Source organism: Petromyzon marinus, chromosome 43, assembly GCF_048934315.1.
Source record: "Petromyzon marinus isolate PM22_M1 ecotype Great Lakes invasive population chromosome 43, UKy_Petmar_22M1.pri1.0, whole genome shotgun sequence".
NCBI lineage: Eukaryota > Metazoa > Chordata > Hyperoartia > Petromyzontiformes > Petromyzontidae > Petromyzon > Petromyzon marinus.
In genome coordinates, this window is record NC_133709.1 from 8,087,828 (window position 1) to 8,105,486 (window position 17,659).

General features: G+C 47.8%; 1 protein-coding gene across 1 annotated transcript in view; it reads right to left on the bottom strand.

Moving 5' to 3' along the window:
- The window catches only part of LOC116951474 (uncharacterized), a 58,193-nt gene that overhangs the window by 35,268 nt on the left and 5,266 nt on the right, over positions 1 to 17,659 (bottom strand). The window contains exons 2-8 of the mRNA XM_032970103.2: positions 13,830 to 13,900; positions 10,951 to 11,030; positions 10,424 to 10,501; positions 8,653 to 8,785; positions 7,777 to 7,933; positions 7,043 to 7,306; positions 6,111 to 6,194 (exon numbers count right to left, since the gene is read on the bottom strand). Coding sequence (XP_032825994.2) covers positions 6,111 to 6,194; positions 7,043 to 7,306; positions 7,777 to 7,933; positions 8,653 to 8,785; positions 10,424 to 10,501; positions 10,951 to 11,030; positions 13,830 to 13,852 — 819 coding nt within the window. The 5' untranslated portion in view covers positions 13,853 to 13,900. The remainder of the gene's footprint in view (positions 1 to 6,110; positions 6,195 to 7,042; positions 7,307 to 7,776; positions 7,934 to 8,652; positions 8,786 to 10,423; positions 10,502 to 10,950; positions 11,031 to 13,829; positions 13,901 to 17,659) is intronic.

A 17,659-nucleotide genomic window follows, 5' to 3' on the forward strand; every position in this document is an offset into this window, starting at 1 on the left:
CCACAAATGAGACAAAAATAGAAACAAGACAACCGAACCCATGAAAAATGTTGACAAAATAATCGATTTCTTGATTGAAATCGCAATCTTAAAATGGCAAAGATTCACTGAATCACTGTGTGTGGGGAGAGGATGGTGAATTGTTAAGTGTGGCCTCGTGATGTCAGTGCCCTACTACATCATTTCACAGTTCAATTTCTGCTCTAGCTGTCTGGTAATCGCTCCAGGGAATTTCCCAAGCGTGACAACCACTGATGACGAAGGCCCCGATGCATTGCAACTGTGATGGGTGGTATAGCTCCACAAATATACACAATCTTCATCATCATCATCAGCCGTGGTTAAATCCACTTCTAGATGAAGGCCTCTACCTGTCATCGCCAAGCTACATGGTCTTGTGATGCCACGCTACATCTCCAATGTTGTCAATCCTCCTTTAGCTGCTATATTTGTATAAACCTAAACCATCAGCCACCCATCCCTTCCAGCCCTAATTGTGTTCTGCCCAAGCCCGTTTATCTTAAGTCCATAATATTTCTCCAACATGTGAATGTTCTCTAAACCCACGCGTTACTTTCTCCACCCTGTCAGCATAATTCCAAGCGTGAATCTCTCCACACTTCTTTGCGCAATTTTGAGCTTTTCTTAAATTTTCTCCCAAGTTTCTGATCCAAAAAAATTGAAATAAGTTCTAATCATTGCCAGCTCATAGACGTCTATGTTCAGTCAAATTAATCTACATATCTATTGAAAGTAAAGTGCTTTATTTTGTTCTGGAAGGCCTCAGAGGCGCACAATTCTTCAAGAGGCCCCTCCATTGGCAAGTTTGGCCGCGTTACTCAGAGGGAGTAACACTTAAAGCTTAACACAGATAGATTCAGAGAATCCATCGCTGTACATCCATCTCATGGCCGACCCATTGCCTCACCTGGCATATTACTCACGTTTATAAAAACGTCCTTGCTTTTATTCTGACGTGACCGCTGTAAACATGTCCCATATCGCACGTAAAGTGGTTGCTAACCGTATCAGCCGCTTTGGCTGGGCTGACATTGAACAAGAGCTTCTGGGCTCAGTGGGCCTTAGCCAGAATAAACCGACTCACTTATGTTCAGGTAGAATCCCATCCAGGTACTAACCAGGCAAAACACTGCTTAGCTTTAGGTGACTTCAGGGTGATTCGGTCGTAGCTAAATTATCTTAATTTACTCTCAGTCTTATTTAAGGTGAATCACGGAAAAAATATATATAAATATATATTTTTTTAGATGTAACATTTCGTTAAAATATTACACGTCCGTTTGTAACACAAAAAACTTGAAATACAATGACAACCAGGACAAATGGACCACGCAATAATCAACTGAAAAAGAATGTGAACTAATACGTAAACGCGTAACCAAGGAAGGCAGCGCTATAAGAGACGGAATGAAAGGAGGAATGGGAATGGCGGCAGAGAAATGAAGGAGGGCGAGTGGAGAAACGAGAGTCGGTGAGAGCCGTGGTCCCTTAGGTGCCCCGGACGTGTGAAACGGAGCGACGTTACACGCGGCAACAGAAGGAGCTCTGTTTGCCACGCACGCACGCACGGACGGACACACGCGGACAAGACACACACACACGGACGGACGCATGCGCGGACACACCCAGACGCACGCAGGGGCAAAGACAGACACACACACACGTGCATACACACACACACCGGCGCACGCGCGTACAGAAATGCACAGACCCATGCACACGGGCACACATGTAGCCTAATATGATACTCACGCACAGACAGATCCAGACACAAACGGAAGGACGCGCACGCAGACACAAAGACGTGCACGCGCACATACAGAGACACATGCAGAGTGAGGCAGAGCACACATACGACTCGTACAATATTTTTTTTTTAAAACCTGACCACCGCTGTTATTAAAACTACCTTATTACAAAACGGTGCGTATAATACTCAGACAGACGCACGTAGGAACGGATAGACACGTGGATACGCAGCCATAGAGATTACTGATGCAGACCTCGCAACACAGACCCACCAGACGAATGACAGTGACCAGCACCTTCGTATGGTGCGAAAGAAGTTCAAGATACATACATACATACGAGAGCCCTACTCTTTCGGTCAACCTCGTCACGCAATATTTAACGTCCGCCACGCGGCAGACGGTCAGTCGTCATCTGTGCCTCCCGTCAGCTCGTTGGCGACCATGAGAGAGCCCGACGAAATTTTCGGCACGGTTCTCTCCCCACTGCATCGTTCAGCCTCAACCTCTTATCTTCTCACGAGAATAGGGGTTTTCCCCTTTTTTTTCTGGCAACAAAACAGGTGCTAAGATGTTAAAACACCAAACTGAAACCTTTTTTTTACAGGGAATCATGTGTGCATTGACCACAATGCTTGTGGTCAAATTGCAAAAAAAAAAACACATACTCTGATAGTTTATGCGTTGTCTTTGAAACTGATTGGTCCACACACTCCTGCCGCCCCGTCGCTGAATCTCAAAGCGTCCTTCCCCCCCCCCTCCTCCTCCTCCCGAGATATTTCTGCAGCATAACGGACGCTTTGTCAATTCCCCACGCGAAATTTACGGCGGGGTGCCGGCGGCTGTCGGCGACAGCCATCCGAGCCGTCAGCTCGGTGTGAAGCAGCCCAGCCGAATGCCCCAGAGAATCGCATCGTGAACCGTCGACTCTGCCAATAATGTTCGTCTGTGCTCAATCCACGCTTTTGTTATTTTTCTCTTCTCGCGCCCCCCTTCACTCGAACAAACTTCCTTACCTCCACATTAAACAGTCACCTTCGCTCACGAGTTTTCACTCAAAACTCACTTATCGTTACCCCGAGCTCACCCACACAGCCCCATAATCTCCCCTTTCATAACCGCCTCTTCACATTCCCATTATATGGCTTTCACTCATTCCCAATTCATTCAATCCATTCATCGTTTACCGTCATCAATTTCGCTTTCGCCGAATTCGCGCATCACAGATTTTGCCGCCGTTGCTTCCCCATCTCCTCCATTACATTAATGTGTACCACCGCCAATTCTTTATAAAGCCGCCTTGGTTAAGGGACTCTACAAATTCCTTTACGGGGAGATAAGATTAGCGATGATAACACACCGAGCGTTAAAATGCGCCGGTTCAGAAAATTATTTGAGCTTAAAGATACAAATGCTCACACGCGGAGGGATGTCAAAACTGTCCGCTGCTCTTGAGGTCTATTTCAGGAAATAAAATGTGCATTCCTAGTGTCTCACGAACCAATGTCGTTCTACAGGCGGAAGTCCATCGACATATCCTTTCTCACAATGATAATAATTACAGCGATCATACATTGATGCCAATACTCACAATATGAGTAATTTCGTTTTTTTAAATAAATAGTCCGCACTGTTTCTATATGGAATCTCGAGATGCGGTGACGTTTAGCCGCTATATAAATCCAGAACGTGCTGTAGTCTTTTAAGATGATTGTGGCAAAACAAACTGACTACTCATGCGTCAAGAATTAACAGAGGGGAATGAAATAAGAACCGGCAGTAATTATTAGTATATTAATTTATATTTAACATTTAACTCTGCTTGTGTTTTTTTTATATATATTTATTATCATTAATAACATTATTGTTACATCATTAATCAACATCTCATCAATAGCAATAATACAGTCCAGTAATAATAAAATAGAGCGTATTACAGAATGACGCATTTATCAATGATAGATTCCTTAATCAGGAATCTCTTTCTTCTCAACAGACGATTGAATATTTGGAGAGCGATGGATCCCATACCTTACAGAGTGAGAGTGCTAAAAGGCTGACTGGTGCGTATTAGGATTGGTGGGAGAGGTGCAGAGGCTTTGAAATAATGATGCCGCCGTTATCTCTACAATGTATCCACGTTATGTAAGTGGGGTGTCTAGAAATGGATCGGCCGGTATAATAACAGCACTGGCGTCAAAATCCACATGGTGTAGCTCTACCCAACGATGCTGCTGTTAAATAATCGACCTGGGGTATCCTGTCTGAAAGTCACAAATTCTCCACAGTCACAAATTCTCCATAAAATAAAATCACAAACTGGCCCCAAAAAAGTCAAAATATCCTCAACAAAATTCGCTCAAAAGTTTGTGAGCGTCCCTCACGCATCAGGGGCCACGAACTGTTTGGTGAACGTCCGACAAAACGAGAAGCACTATACTTGCAAACGCAACCAAACAAAGAAAGAAAGACCATTGCCACCATCTCGGCTCACCTGTGCTAAACTTTGCGTCGAGACCAAGAAAATCCACACAACGATGGAGACGAAATTGCTGGAACAGTCCGACCCTCGTGCGGCGGCCATGTCTCAATGTTCGGCAGAAAATCCCCACCAACTCGGCCCAGCCTGGGCTCCCGAAGCCAACGGTGGAAAAGAATCCACCCCCAAATCTTCCAACACCAAAAACTCAAGGGTGGTGTTCCTCCCCCCTTTCTACGGCTCGATGTTGAGACGTCGGCCTTGTCGAGGCTTCGTGCCACCACCACCGCCGCTGCTGCCACCGCCGCACATGCAGTTGAAGACCTCCTCAGCGTCAAAGGCCCCTCAGCAACGAAGGCCTCAAGCGACTCAGCCACAATCGTCACGCCGTTCTAGGAAGCTAGGAAGGACTGAGTCCCCTCTATCCGTGTGGCCGTCAGCGATAACCCTCTGAGACGGACTCCCGACAGACCTGCCTGGCTGCATGGACGTGACCTCACACCTCTTTCTTCTTTTTTGGACGTGGCTTGAGAGAGGGAAAAAAAACATGCGCCCAGAGTGTGAGGGAGGGGGCGGCGGCGTGAGTGCGTACCAGAGGGAGCCGAGTGGCTATAACGGGCCTCTGTCAAATGCGATGGGGGAATCAAGCACAGACGCTAACGTGACCTGCGAAATTGGGGAATTGGGACCGGCCATATTGCGAACTCTGTTCTATATCCATGCACACATCAGGCACCCTTGAATATGTATGTATATTGAGCTTCTTTCGCACCGTACGTAGGCAACCATGTGAATCAAAGGTGCGGGGGAAAGAAATTAGTTTTCAATCTAGATTTTAAAGTGCATAGCTCCAGTGGCTTCCTAATATCGGAAGGTAGAGCTTTCCAGACGACCGCAGAAGTGCATCCGAAAGCGCGCGAAGCAGTGACTATGTTTGTTTGATGGCTAGTCAAAAGATTCAACATCAGCCACTTGAATTTGCCAACCTATAGCAATGCTCTGGTCATGCAAGTCAATCAGATCCATTGATTAATGCCACACGAGGCAATCACACCAGCCATATCACGTACATGCTTGGCAGGATTAGGTTCAGTTCTTGAATGTATTCGGAGCAGGATTTATTTTATTCTCAGGTAACCATGAAATAAATATCTGGAGAGGATAGTTGTCTTAATGACGGGTTAGATGACTAGCTGGCCAAATTAGTGGACGGAATGAGAGTTATTCTAACAGCTTGCAAGGTGGCTGACAGGCGAGGCAGTGAGTAGCTATTTGGGGACATGTCTAGATTGATAGGCAAATTAAATGGGCCAAGTGAAATGTTAGGCAGATGCCTAGGTGACCATGTGATTATCGACAGGCAGGCTAAATAGCCAGGTGGCTGGTTGGACAGACATATATATTAACAGGTGGCTGTACAGGCTAGGCAGAGAGTGGCTAGCCCAGGGGTCGGCAACATTTCAAAGAAGAAGAGCCATTTTCTTTGTTTTTGTTTTGACGAAAATAGTTTGAGAGCTTGTGCACAAACACAGCAGGTATACAACAGACGACAAACACATTCTGACTTAAATTTTAAAAAATAGGTGATAGGTGAATAAACTGCGTCTGCTTAGTCTTGTCCCCCCTTTATTTAACAATACAGTTTAACTGTGCATTGTGTTATCACGAATACCTTGCATAATGACCCATTCTCTGCCATATTTTAATCAATTACCTTTACGTAAAATTTAGTTTAAGATTACATTTTTTTCTTTAAAAAAAAATATATATAGGGCTTCCCGCAGGTTTCCAACCCCTGGACTAGCTGGACAATTGCCTGGGTTGGTCTGGCTAGGCAGGCAGGGCGGATGGACGGCCATTACCGGTTGAGGTGTTGGCAGCTCAGTGCAGGTCTCACGTGCGGCCCTACCGGGGTCACAGTGCAGGAGCATCCACTGCAGGTCCATCTGACAAACAGGGACGCACGGGATAAGGATACGTGAGAATGTCGTAGAGGGACATAAGAATAGAGGGATACGGGGACATGGGGACACGGGGGCATGGGCACACAGGGAATTTAGATGCTGATGTAGAAACCCAGATGTTGAGGATTTATAGATAGGAATTGAGACCGGGTAAAACAGAGACACTTGGACATTAGACAACATTGAGACACAGGGATTTGAGATACAGGGAATTGAGACACAAGGAACAGAGACACAAGCAACTGTGTCGCCTGGCACATGGACAAAACGCCAGAAGTCTCTTCTCAACTTTCAATTTCATGTTGTTGAACCAGGCGAGATATAGCCTCACAGGATATAGTCTCATTTGTAAGGATGACCTGGGAAATCAATCTGCCAGAAGGGGGCGATAATCGCTATGTAAATCCCAAATTAGTAATTCGCGGTGTGATTATAAAATCTGGGCCCTGCTGACGGCAACACAATTGGCCGCTTCTGTGAACTGACGTCAGGTGACCTTTCATGTCCACTGTGAAGCAGTCGGCGCGTCGGCGTATTATTCCGGTTTATCACACGCTACTTTTTATTTTACCAGGTTAGGCCCACTGAGCTATCTAGCTCTTTTCAAAAGCGACCTGGCCACAGATGATAGCTCAACGAAGTGGCTTATCAGGTGGAAATGTATAGCAGCCAAATACTCTAAAACGCTATCTCCAAATATACAACAGGTGTGAGGGTCAGGATCGAACCCACCACCTCCTGTATACCAGGCGAGGTAGTTAACACCTCGCCACCGTAGCACCCCTATTACGATGCAGCAGCAGCAGCAGCCGCCGCATTTGGGGTCTCACCGCGGCGGAGGAGCCGGGCTGCCCCACGAGGGAGCCCACGTGCACGGTCCCGTCAGGGGGCACGCGGGCGAGCGGGCCAGGGGGCTCGAGGAGGCCTTGTACGGGGGCGCCGCAGTCGACGCTCAGTGAGACGTGGCCGTGCGCCGCCACGCCCAGCGCCAGCTTGTGCCACGCGCCGTCCGCCAGGCGTGCCAGGGCGGCACCGCCGTGCAGGGACGCGGAGCGCAGCGAGCCGTCCTCGCCCAGCGCGGAGAAGCTCAGCGTCTGATACGCACGGCGACGACGGCACAGAACATCGTGAGTATAATCATCGTGGTCGTTGTTCTCGTCTGAATCATTGTCGGCATCGTCGTTGTCATTGTCGTCATCGTTATCATCGTTTGTCATATTTGTCATCATCATTGTCGTCGCCCTCGTTGTCATTGCATCAGTAATCTGACCATCATCATCGTTGTCGTCATCATCATTGCCATCATCATCGTCATCATCGTGGTAGTAATCATCATCGTCGCAATCATCATCAGCATCATCGTCATCGTCGTCGTCATCATCATCATCATCATCTCGTATTGCTGTGTCCTGTATGGGTGCATCTCATATCACTGCATCCCGTGTTTTTGCTCTTTGTGTGTTGCTGCGTCGCGCTTGTGCATCCTGCATCTCTGCGTGCTACTCCACCACGCCCCCTGCCCCCCGCGTGCCACCACGGCCCGCGTGTACCCCCCCCCCCCCACCTGCGTGGCGGGGTCCAGGCGCACACCGGCCTGCAAGCCGCCCTGCGCGTCCGTCAGCTGCCACAGGAACCAGGGCCCCCGCGGGGGGCTGCCCCCCAACGTGCGGAACGTGCAGACGAGCGAGTACGCGCGTGGGACGCCCCTCGGGTACACGGACCTGCGGCGCCGCGGACACAAACACAGAGATCACTAACCCCCAGCCCCCCACCACCGCGCTCACTCCGTGCGACGGCATTAATGCACTGCTGGGGCAAGTGCTGTTAGCGAGCACACAGCTATAGAGAAGCATACATGATAGCCCTTTTCCTTGTCCGGTATTTTACAACAACAACAACAAAAACTATTATTTAATCTCAACAAAAAATTCGTGGCACGGGAAAAGTTAGATTGGCGTGGTGAATATTATTTGCTTGTTTTTTTCTGTTTCGGTCAAAGGTCATATGCCATACATTACTTACCATCAATACCACTGGACAAGCGTTTACTCTAGTCAGAATGTGCCCTCATTTGACTCCGTACTCTGAAAATTACTCAAGACTGGCAAACTTGCTCACCGATTGGGGGGGGGGGGGGGGAGAAATAACTCAGTGAAACATCAAATTCTCGATGTAAAGGTAGGTAAAGGCGCAGTCCTGCAAGAACCTGCTCGCACCTCTGCTGGCAGGAGGGACTTCCACTTAGAGAGAGAGCAACAGAAAGCCCTTCTGGAGATGATTTTGCCTACTATTCCACACTGGTCAGACGTCTCGGCAGACGTGGGAGTCGCAACGCTTTACACCGCTGCACGCGAGCTGCCGAACGGTCGCTGATGTGCGTCAATAAACGTGGCCCAACGCGAGATCGGTAAAACCCGGACCCCCCCCCCTCCTGCCCCACCGTGTAGGCAGCTGCAGCATGGCGCCGCGGTGCAGCCGGTAGGCCACCTGCAGTGGCGTGGACCCGGCCACGCGCTGGGGCGCACGGGGGCCCAGTCGGTACGCCCCCCGCAGGCCGGACAGCAGGTCGTACCCTGGGGGCCGAACGTCAAGCGGAGGTCAAGAGTTCAGGAGAAAAGTTTGGTTCCATCGCGACAATGCACGTGCGTGCACAAAGGTGGAATATGCCCCTTGACAAGCCCGTAGCCATGGAGTCAACATTGGGGGGGACCAAATCTTCCAGGCGGTTTGGGGGTCCCCCCCCCCAGAAAAAAAACATCTAAATTTGAAAGCGAATTTCCTGCCATTTCCTGCTTAAAATATTTTAAAAATTCACTAACGCATAGGATGGACTTTTTATTTATTTTTTACAATAATGTCTAATAGTGTTATTGTATTTACATTGCTCTGTTTTTTTACTTTTTACCTTTTCTTGTTTCATTGTATGTCATGACAGAGATCAGGGATTAATAAAGTACAACCATAACCACAATCATATAAACAGAAATCTATTTTATAGAAATATATTGGGGGGGACATTTTGAGAATATTTGAATATTGGGGGGGTGTGCCCCCCAATATATATTGTAATTACGGCCTTGCCTTTTGATGCAATGCTAATCTCATGCCAAAGCGCTTATCTTAATTTCTCGATTTTGTACTCCTATCATTTTTTTTGTATTGTTGTAACTTGCCGACCTGTCCCTATTGGACATCTGTGAAAAAAAAGGTTCACAGCTCATCGGATTCCTCCAGTCTAAATAAAGATGCTGATTCTTTTTCACCTCAAGAGATATTCCAGGTGAAATATTTAAACAAATGTGTAACAAATAACACATTGGACAGACATAGCAGCTACTGAACCATATGGTACGTCTAACTACAGTCCCAGACTGAGCGCGCTGCTAGTTAGGAGTACGAATGTGTAATAGGGTATTAGTCCATCGATTAAAACCGAGTCTCACTCTCACAATAGCCGCATTGAACTATACACACCAGAGTCGATTGTTAACAATTGATGAAAATTACATGAAAACGAATCGCAAACGCTTTAAGATAATATAGCGAACATAGCTGTACAGACGAGATGAGAAACAATGCAAGAGATGGGAAACAATTAGACAGGTGAAAAGATAATTAATTCTTGAATAAAATCACCACACGAATAACGTACAACGCCAGGATCCAGAGGTCATGAGGTCAGCGAGAAACAATTTTGTAATGGGCAGGGTCATAGATAATACATTCACTGGGGCATGCCATAGCAATGTGTAATTTCCAGCAATAGCTCAGGACCGCAAGCAAGGATAACCACCCCAAAAATGCTGCTGCAGGGCAGGGAGTCATTTTGTTTTTGGCCTTTGACTTCATCCAATCGTTGCTCTAGGCCACATTGTCCTCCGCTGTCTCCGCTTGTCTGTGCGTCTCTCGTCGGGGTCACAGGTGGTGCATCTGCCAATCATCTCAGACAGTCGACCCATCAGCCTCAAATGAGTACCTGGTGCAGTGTGTAAACATTGCCACTAGGAAGACAAAGGCGGTCGGGCGTGGTGCTGGCCACCCACCCCCTCGTGTACCGTTACCGACCTTCATAGGTGCTCGCTAACAGCACTTGCCCCTACAGTCTGTTAAGGCTATATGGGGGATCTTTGTCTTTATCTTTGTGTCGTAGCGCTCCGTCCGTGTGTGTTTGTCTCTCTCTCTCTCTCCATCGACCGTGTCCCCTTGCTCACCGGGCAGGTCGTCGTTGCCGTGGTAACCCCTGGGACAAGCCTCCTCCTCCTCCACCTCCTCCTTGCCGTCAACGTTCTCTGAAGGAGTGAATACCAGGGAGCCATCGCAAGACCCTGATCGTCCCGAAAATCTCGTCGTTCACAGTCGTGCCAATGCACTCATCATTAGATTTAGTGAGTCATTCACTCATTTGGACGTTCATTCCTTAGCTCATTAACTTCCTTCACTCACTCATAAGCTGCATTCATCGACTCATCTTAGCACCATTCGCTCGCTCAGCTTCAATCACTCATCATTATGTTCATTTATTGTATGTATACATGTATGTTGAACTTGTTTCACACCGTACGTAGCCAGCCATGCTTATCGGAGGTGCGATAATGATCAAGATTAGCTGAATTAATTCATACCCTCAGTTTGCCAGCCTTACATTCACACACTCGTCATGAGCTTCATTCATTCAATCATTAGCCTCATTAATTCACTCGTGACCGTCTGTGTCACAGGTCTGCGTGGCTGTACTCACGCGCGCTCGTGCAGGTGAAGAGCATGAAGAGGAGGAGGAGGAGGCACGTGAGCCTCCGTGCCACACCGAGAAACCCACACCTAGCAGCGCAGACACGTGACATCCTCACTGGTATCCGTATTACTATTATATTAGAAAAGGTTTTGCTGGCTGGCTGGCTGACAGGACGTCACATCCGAAGGGAGGGAAGGGTACACGGTTAGTCAAATACAAAGGACGTGTGGGCTGCCCGTTATCGTAATAGGCAGTTATCATCAGCAGCAGCAGCAGTAACTGTTACAGCATAAATCATCATCAGCGGCAGCCGCAACCGTGACTGCATAAATAATAATAATCAGCATTAGTTGCAACAGCATCAGCAGCAACAGCAGCGTGCTCAGCACCAGCATAAGCATCATTACCACCATCAGCAGAACCAACAGAAGCGCCAGCAGCGAAACAAACATCATCATCATCATCACCAAGGCAGTCCCACTCCTCCTTAGAGCAGTCACTCCCTGAACCCACTTACGCATCAATTAGTTTGCCCTTTCCTTTACGCAGGAACCCCTCACTGCATTTCACTCAATACCGAGCTGATTCTTCGACTGAATGGTGGCCAGAAGATTGGCGTAGAGAAGCGGAATGAGTCCATCTGTGCGGACATTTAAGTGAAGTCCCCACGCCCCCTCTCGTGAGCGCGTTTTCTCCGGACGCTCTGATTTCTTTTCACACAACGCCAAACTTTTGTTCATGGACATGGCCGAACATCCCAGTACAGCAGGACCCTCCTGAATAGGAATCTTGAGACTCAAGCAATGCTTCTCTGGATATTTAGAAGCAAATTATAATCCTACCTTGTTATTATTTTCCTTCTGGTGATTTTTTGGCCAATTTATATTTTCCTCTTGTTTGTAATGGTTGGTTACTACTTACTGCCAGCGGCGTAGCAATCGAGATTGTGCAGGAGGTGCAGCTGCACCAGGGTTCATGGGCCGAAGGGGCCCAGGTGTCAGGCTACGAAGAGGGATACAAATTGGGCCCGTGTGGCCTCATTTCGTTCCTTGCACCAGAGCCCATGCCAATCCGCGCTCCTGTATAATTGGACTTTGCGCTGTCTTGCTCCGCGTGGCCGCGTGGATTTTTCTCCGGGCCCTCTGCTTTTTCCCTCCACTTTTCGAATGAATGTGCGTTTAGACTTTAGGGTATTTGGCTGCAATTAATTTCCACATAAGCCACTTCGGTGAGCTATCATTTGCGGCCAGGTCGCTTCTGAAAAAGAGCTGTATAGCTCAGTGGGCCTTACCTGGTAAAATTGTAAAAAAATGTTGAATACGACTCATTGCTGCCATGCAAATGCATTTTGGGCAGTCAATGTATGGAAGACCCATGCTTAGCTTCGTTTACACCCACACATCACACGTGACATTCATCATGACCATCTACGGAGAGTTTCTCATCAAAAGAAGATAATTGCACCGTAGCAATTTGGAAAAAAAAGGCTTATCTTGTAAAATAAATAGGCATTTATGTTGTTTTCAGTTCCTTTAACATATTTACGCAATTCCGCCCTGGCATTGGCCGAACTGTTCCACAAACATTGCGAACACCCCCCCCCCCCCCCCCCATTTCAACTTATCGCTGTGTTACTGTAATAAACATTGCAAACACCCGCATGGAATGTATTGCTGTACGTATTAGCAACACGCGTGTGCATTATAAATGCTCCACATGTGCACGTATACGGCACGTGTGCCGCTCTTTTGTCAATCCACTGCTGGATGAAGCCCTCGCCACGCCGCCTGAGTCATCAGTGCGGATTGGTGAAGGTGGCCGGGAAGCGTAGATGTGGGTGTATAGAAGTACAGCAGAGCAATTGATTTTGCTCAACTGCCCTCAGATGCCCGCTATGTAGCCACGCAGCGGCCGATGACAACTTGTCTGTGCGCGGCGTTCACCCCATAGCAACGCTATCCAGGCTCAGATCTGGTCGTAGGCGATGATACAAAAGCCTACACAACAGAGTACAATTCCGGCAAATGAGCCAAATCAGTGTCTTGCTAACTGACAATTATGCGCTTGATGCGAGTCTCAAATTCAAACAATTCCGAGTTAACCGACGTAGTAGTTAGTCCGCTTAAGTTGCCGAATAACACTGTAAAGCCTATAACCTCCACCCCAATAAACGTTCAAACGTTGAACCAACGTTGGAATTTGGCTCGGGAACCCTTGGCCCAACGTTGGCCGCCCCGACGTTCCATGCGTATTTACGGGGTCGTGCGGACGGGAAAAAAGTGACCCGTTTCGCAAAAATAGTCGACAGGTGTGGTTCGTTATCCTTCTGCGTCTACCTCCGAAGATCAAAGCGTGACTTAATATGCATGCACGAGACAATATTAACTACCGCTGTAAGTCTGAAGGAAGAAAACGCAGATCAGGACTACTTATAGACTGCAGTACACTGTGGCAATCGTCTACATGTGTATACCGTACAGTTAATAAAGTTAAGATATTTCCTCACTTCACCGATTGGCTGCTTTGATAACATTAATGGGGGGGGGGGGCGAGGGATATTTAAGACCTGAGTGTCTGAGCAAACAATTGACAGCCAACAGCACTTGCCCCAATAACCCAAATATACCGTTGTAAATCTCTGAAGGGAATGACTCAATGAAATCCACAAGGGCTTGACTAAAATTCCACATTCAACGAATTACGTTGGTGCTTCCGCTGCAACTGCGTTTGCAGCGGTGCACAAGCAAAAATAACATTAATAATAATAATGAAAAACTGAACACATTCATCAATAACACTGCCTTAGATGCAAAAGTTGGTAATGTATTTCTTACGTCACACTGCAGGTGAATGAGAAGTGCAGGAAGGTGTAGAAAAAAAGATACCTTATCCGGCGGTAAGCGAGCATCTTGCGTGGGAAGCGGCCACACAGACCCTCGACGATGGCACCCGGAGCCTGGGATGAGAGAGAAAGAGGCAGCTCGCTCACAGATGCTCGCTAAGTGCCCGCCCGCTAACTGCTCGGGTGGCGAGGCAATTTAATCCAACCCGCCCAGCACAAGCTCACATCGGGGGGTGGGGGGTGGTGAGTTCGCGTCTATGGGAGGGTGTGCGATTGAGTATGTGGTTGTATGTGTGTGCGAGTGTAGAGGTGTGTGGGTGTTTAGCCTTAAGAGGTGCTCGCAAAAAGCACTTGCCACAACAGCACGTTAAGGCTATACGGAGGGTCTTTGTCTTTTGTGGGCATTTGGGAGTGGGGAAGCGGTAGTGTAGCGGTTAGCGCTACGCTGCGCTCCGAACCCGGTGACCCGAGTTCGATTCCCGCTCACGGCCACCAACACCGGTGACGATTATCTGAACCGGTGCTGGGCCGCCCCTAGGTCGACTCAGCCTCAAATGAGTACTTGGTGCGGTGTGCAAACATCGCCACTGGGGAGACAAAGGCAGTCGGGCGTGGTGCTGGCCACCCACCCCCTCGTGTACCGTTCCGGCGTTCATCGGTGCCGCTCGCTAAAAGCACTTGCCCCAATCACCTATGTAGGCTTCACGGGGAGTAGGGGATCTTTGGGTTGAGGGTTGTCTTCAAGTAAACTTGACAGCGTGGGAATGTGTGCGGTTAATTAGATGTTCACATCAATTTACTTCCGTAATATGCAAGGCTAAAGAGGTGCTATTTGTCACGTGCATAAGTTTGCTGTCTCTGCTTAGAAGGAGTATTCGGGTGAAATTCAAGGTTACATATCAAGATGCATTCATGGGTATACCGTGTTTTCAGATGTTTTACACACGCACAATTATAAACACATGCACAATTTCACACGATACAATGGTACAGTCAACTCTCAACCATCTGGGGTAATGGCCGGGTAAAGAGATGATCTGCATAACAGGAATCAATGACAATGCAAGACCACGAATAATACATTAGCCATAAAAACACGTGTATGTTTGTTAAACCACGTGGAGTGGGCGTGGGGTCGTCGAATTCGCCATCTCTTTGCATTGTTTATCAAAGTAATCGGTTTACAGAACAGGCAGACCTCGCTTACCGCTCAAGATGCATTCCTGGAGAAGTGAGAGCTTATCGATTTTGCGCTAAAAGGAATCCGATACACCATTGTTTATATGGGGATGCATTCCCGACAGCGCTATTTTTTCATCCGAACAATATATGAGGGCTTCATTGGGGTATCGGGAATGAGCGCTAATAATAATAATAAAGATGGTTAACGTTTGTTAAATAAAAAGAGACGATTATTATAACGTCAGTAAGTATTAATTACTCGTGAGTATATTCTACTGTACTCCTTTCCACGTGTCTGTAATCACATGGGCACTGAGCCACTGACCCTCGACGAGTGAGGAGCAGCTGATAATTCAGAATCACAATAAGAATCTTTATTTATACTGGAGGAATCCAATGAGCTATAAAGCCATTTTTGCACAGATGTCCAGTAGGGGTGGGTAAGAACGTTACATTAAACCAAAAGTGCAAATGAGCACGATTTAGTCAGCAACTCGGATATTCTCCCCACGGACAATTGGGAGTTATCAATCTTGGAAGTGAATGTGAAAAATTCATTTTACAAAAAGTTAATTTACATGTCTGCATTTGGCCCACGTTGTGTGTAAGTGCCACGCAAATGGCTTCAGAGTGTACCTACACACTAATTCGATCCAAGCTGGTTTCACGTATGCAAAAAAAACAATCTCACGCGAATGGAAACAAAAATAAATTCATGCTGCTGAATACCGCAGGAAGGTTCAAAGCCACAATATGAAAGAAATGTGGTGTTTTTTTTCCTTCCTATTTCAATGTACGCTCACACATTGTACGGTATATAAAGTGGAGCAGTGGGAACACGGGGAAAAAGGGCTCCTGAGATAATTTCTTACCCTCCTCGAGCGAGACGGCAGTGAGAAATTCTTGGGGGTTATTAACCTGAGTAGCATTTGTGGAGAATTCCGAAATACAGTAACGATAATAAGGGAAGTAGGTAACGGTGCAACCCTGCAATGTTTTTCTCACGCCACTGCAAAGTAAAAGGGCCTCCACAACAACCACCACCACCACCACCACTCTAGAGCCCATCGAGAGGATATTTGGCCTCTTTTTCCACGTTGGTCAGACTTCTTGGAAGTGGGAGGAACTACTCACACTTTACCCCATCACAAGCGACCTACCAAACAACTGTGGTGATACTGTGCCTAGAACAATACGTGACAGAACCCTCTGGTCGTCAGTGTTAACATTTCCTTACAAAAGTCTCTCATGTAAATATCCAGGTGGCGGAATGCGATGGGGTTTAGGATGAACAGACTGGTCCCTGCCATAGCAATGTGGAATTGTCACCACTGACTCAGGACCACCAATGGAAACGAGTGCCACGCAACACTCTTTTTTGCACGGCATGGGGAGCTGTCCATGCACGTGTCCATAAATGTATGTTTGAACTTCTTTCGCACCGTAAGTAGCCAACCGTGCTAATCGGAGGCGCGCGGGGAAAGGACCAACTAAAGACAAAAAGCAGTTTTAAAGAAATTCGTTTTCAATCTAGATTTTAAAGTACATAGCTCCAGTAGCTTCCTAATATCGGAAGGTAGAGCATTCCATACGGCCGCAGAAGCGCTTCCAAAAGCGCGCGATGCAGTGACCACCGTCTTTGTTCGGTGGCGAGCCAAAAGCCGCTGCTGCTGCGAGGATAGCCGAAGTTCGCGTGATTGTTTATGCTGCTTGACGGGATCGGCAAGGTATTGTGGTTCAGTAAGGTATTGTGTACAAAGGTCTCTGTGAGATGAACGGGAGGTGGTGGGTGGATGTTGGCGGGGATGGGGGAGGTAAGGGGATGGGGAGCGGGTTAGCTGCCGTGCCCCAATGTCTCCTAACCTCGCACCTCCGCTGCGGAATGTCACGAGTCCCGGTCAAACTTCTACCGCGCAGAGCGCGCGGGGGTTAAACACAAAAGCGAGGACGCTGGAACGATCGCAATTTGAAGGGTCAGTGGGGTCTCGTCCTGCATACGGACGGAACAATTAGAAGAATGTCACCTTCATGCCCTCCATAACAACTCGCCTTTTGCCCGTCCAAGGACGGGTGTATTGCAGTAAATCTGAAACTTGCAAGCGCAAAGCAAACCGCGACGTGATATTCATTGCATCAATTCGTGTGCAATTTGTAAGGGCGCGGTGACACAGACTTATTTTATTTCAAGGTTATGATCCCTTGTTCATCACGACGTCCTTTTTACTTTGATGTCTCAACAACAGCGTTACGGAGATCACGTGACGTGAGTGTTCTGCCTTTGTAGTGAGGGTTGTCAGTTGACGCCGAGGAGGGGGGAGGAGGCGCCTCGCCCCCCCCCCCCCCATGTGGAGTGACGTCAGCCGCTAATTATTATGAATAGGGGGGGGGTGTCCATTTGGAGGACGTCACCTTATGATTATTGATGAGGGGGACTGTTCGATATGGAGTGACGTCACCTGCTCATGATTCTTAATGAGGGGGGGTCCATGTGGAGGACGTAACCTGTTCATGATTATTAATGAGGGGGGCTGGTCGACGTGGAGTGACGTCACGAGCGTTGCACACAGACATTCTTGGCTCATTATAGTAGCTAATAATAATGGGAGGGGTGTCCATTTGGAGGACGTCACCTGCTCATGATTATTAATGAGGGGGGCTGTTCGATGTGGAGTGACGTCACTCGCGCCTGAT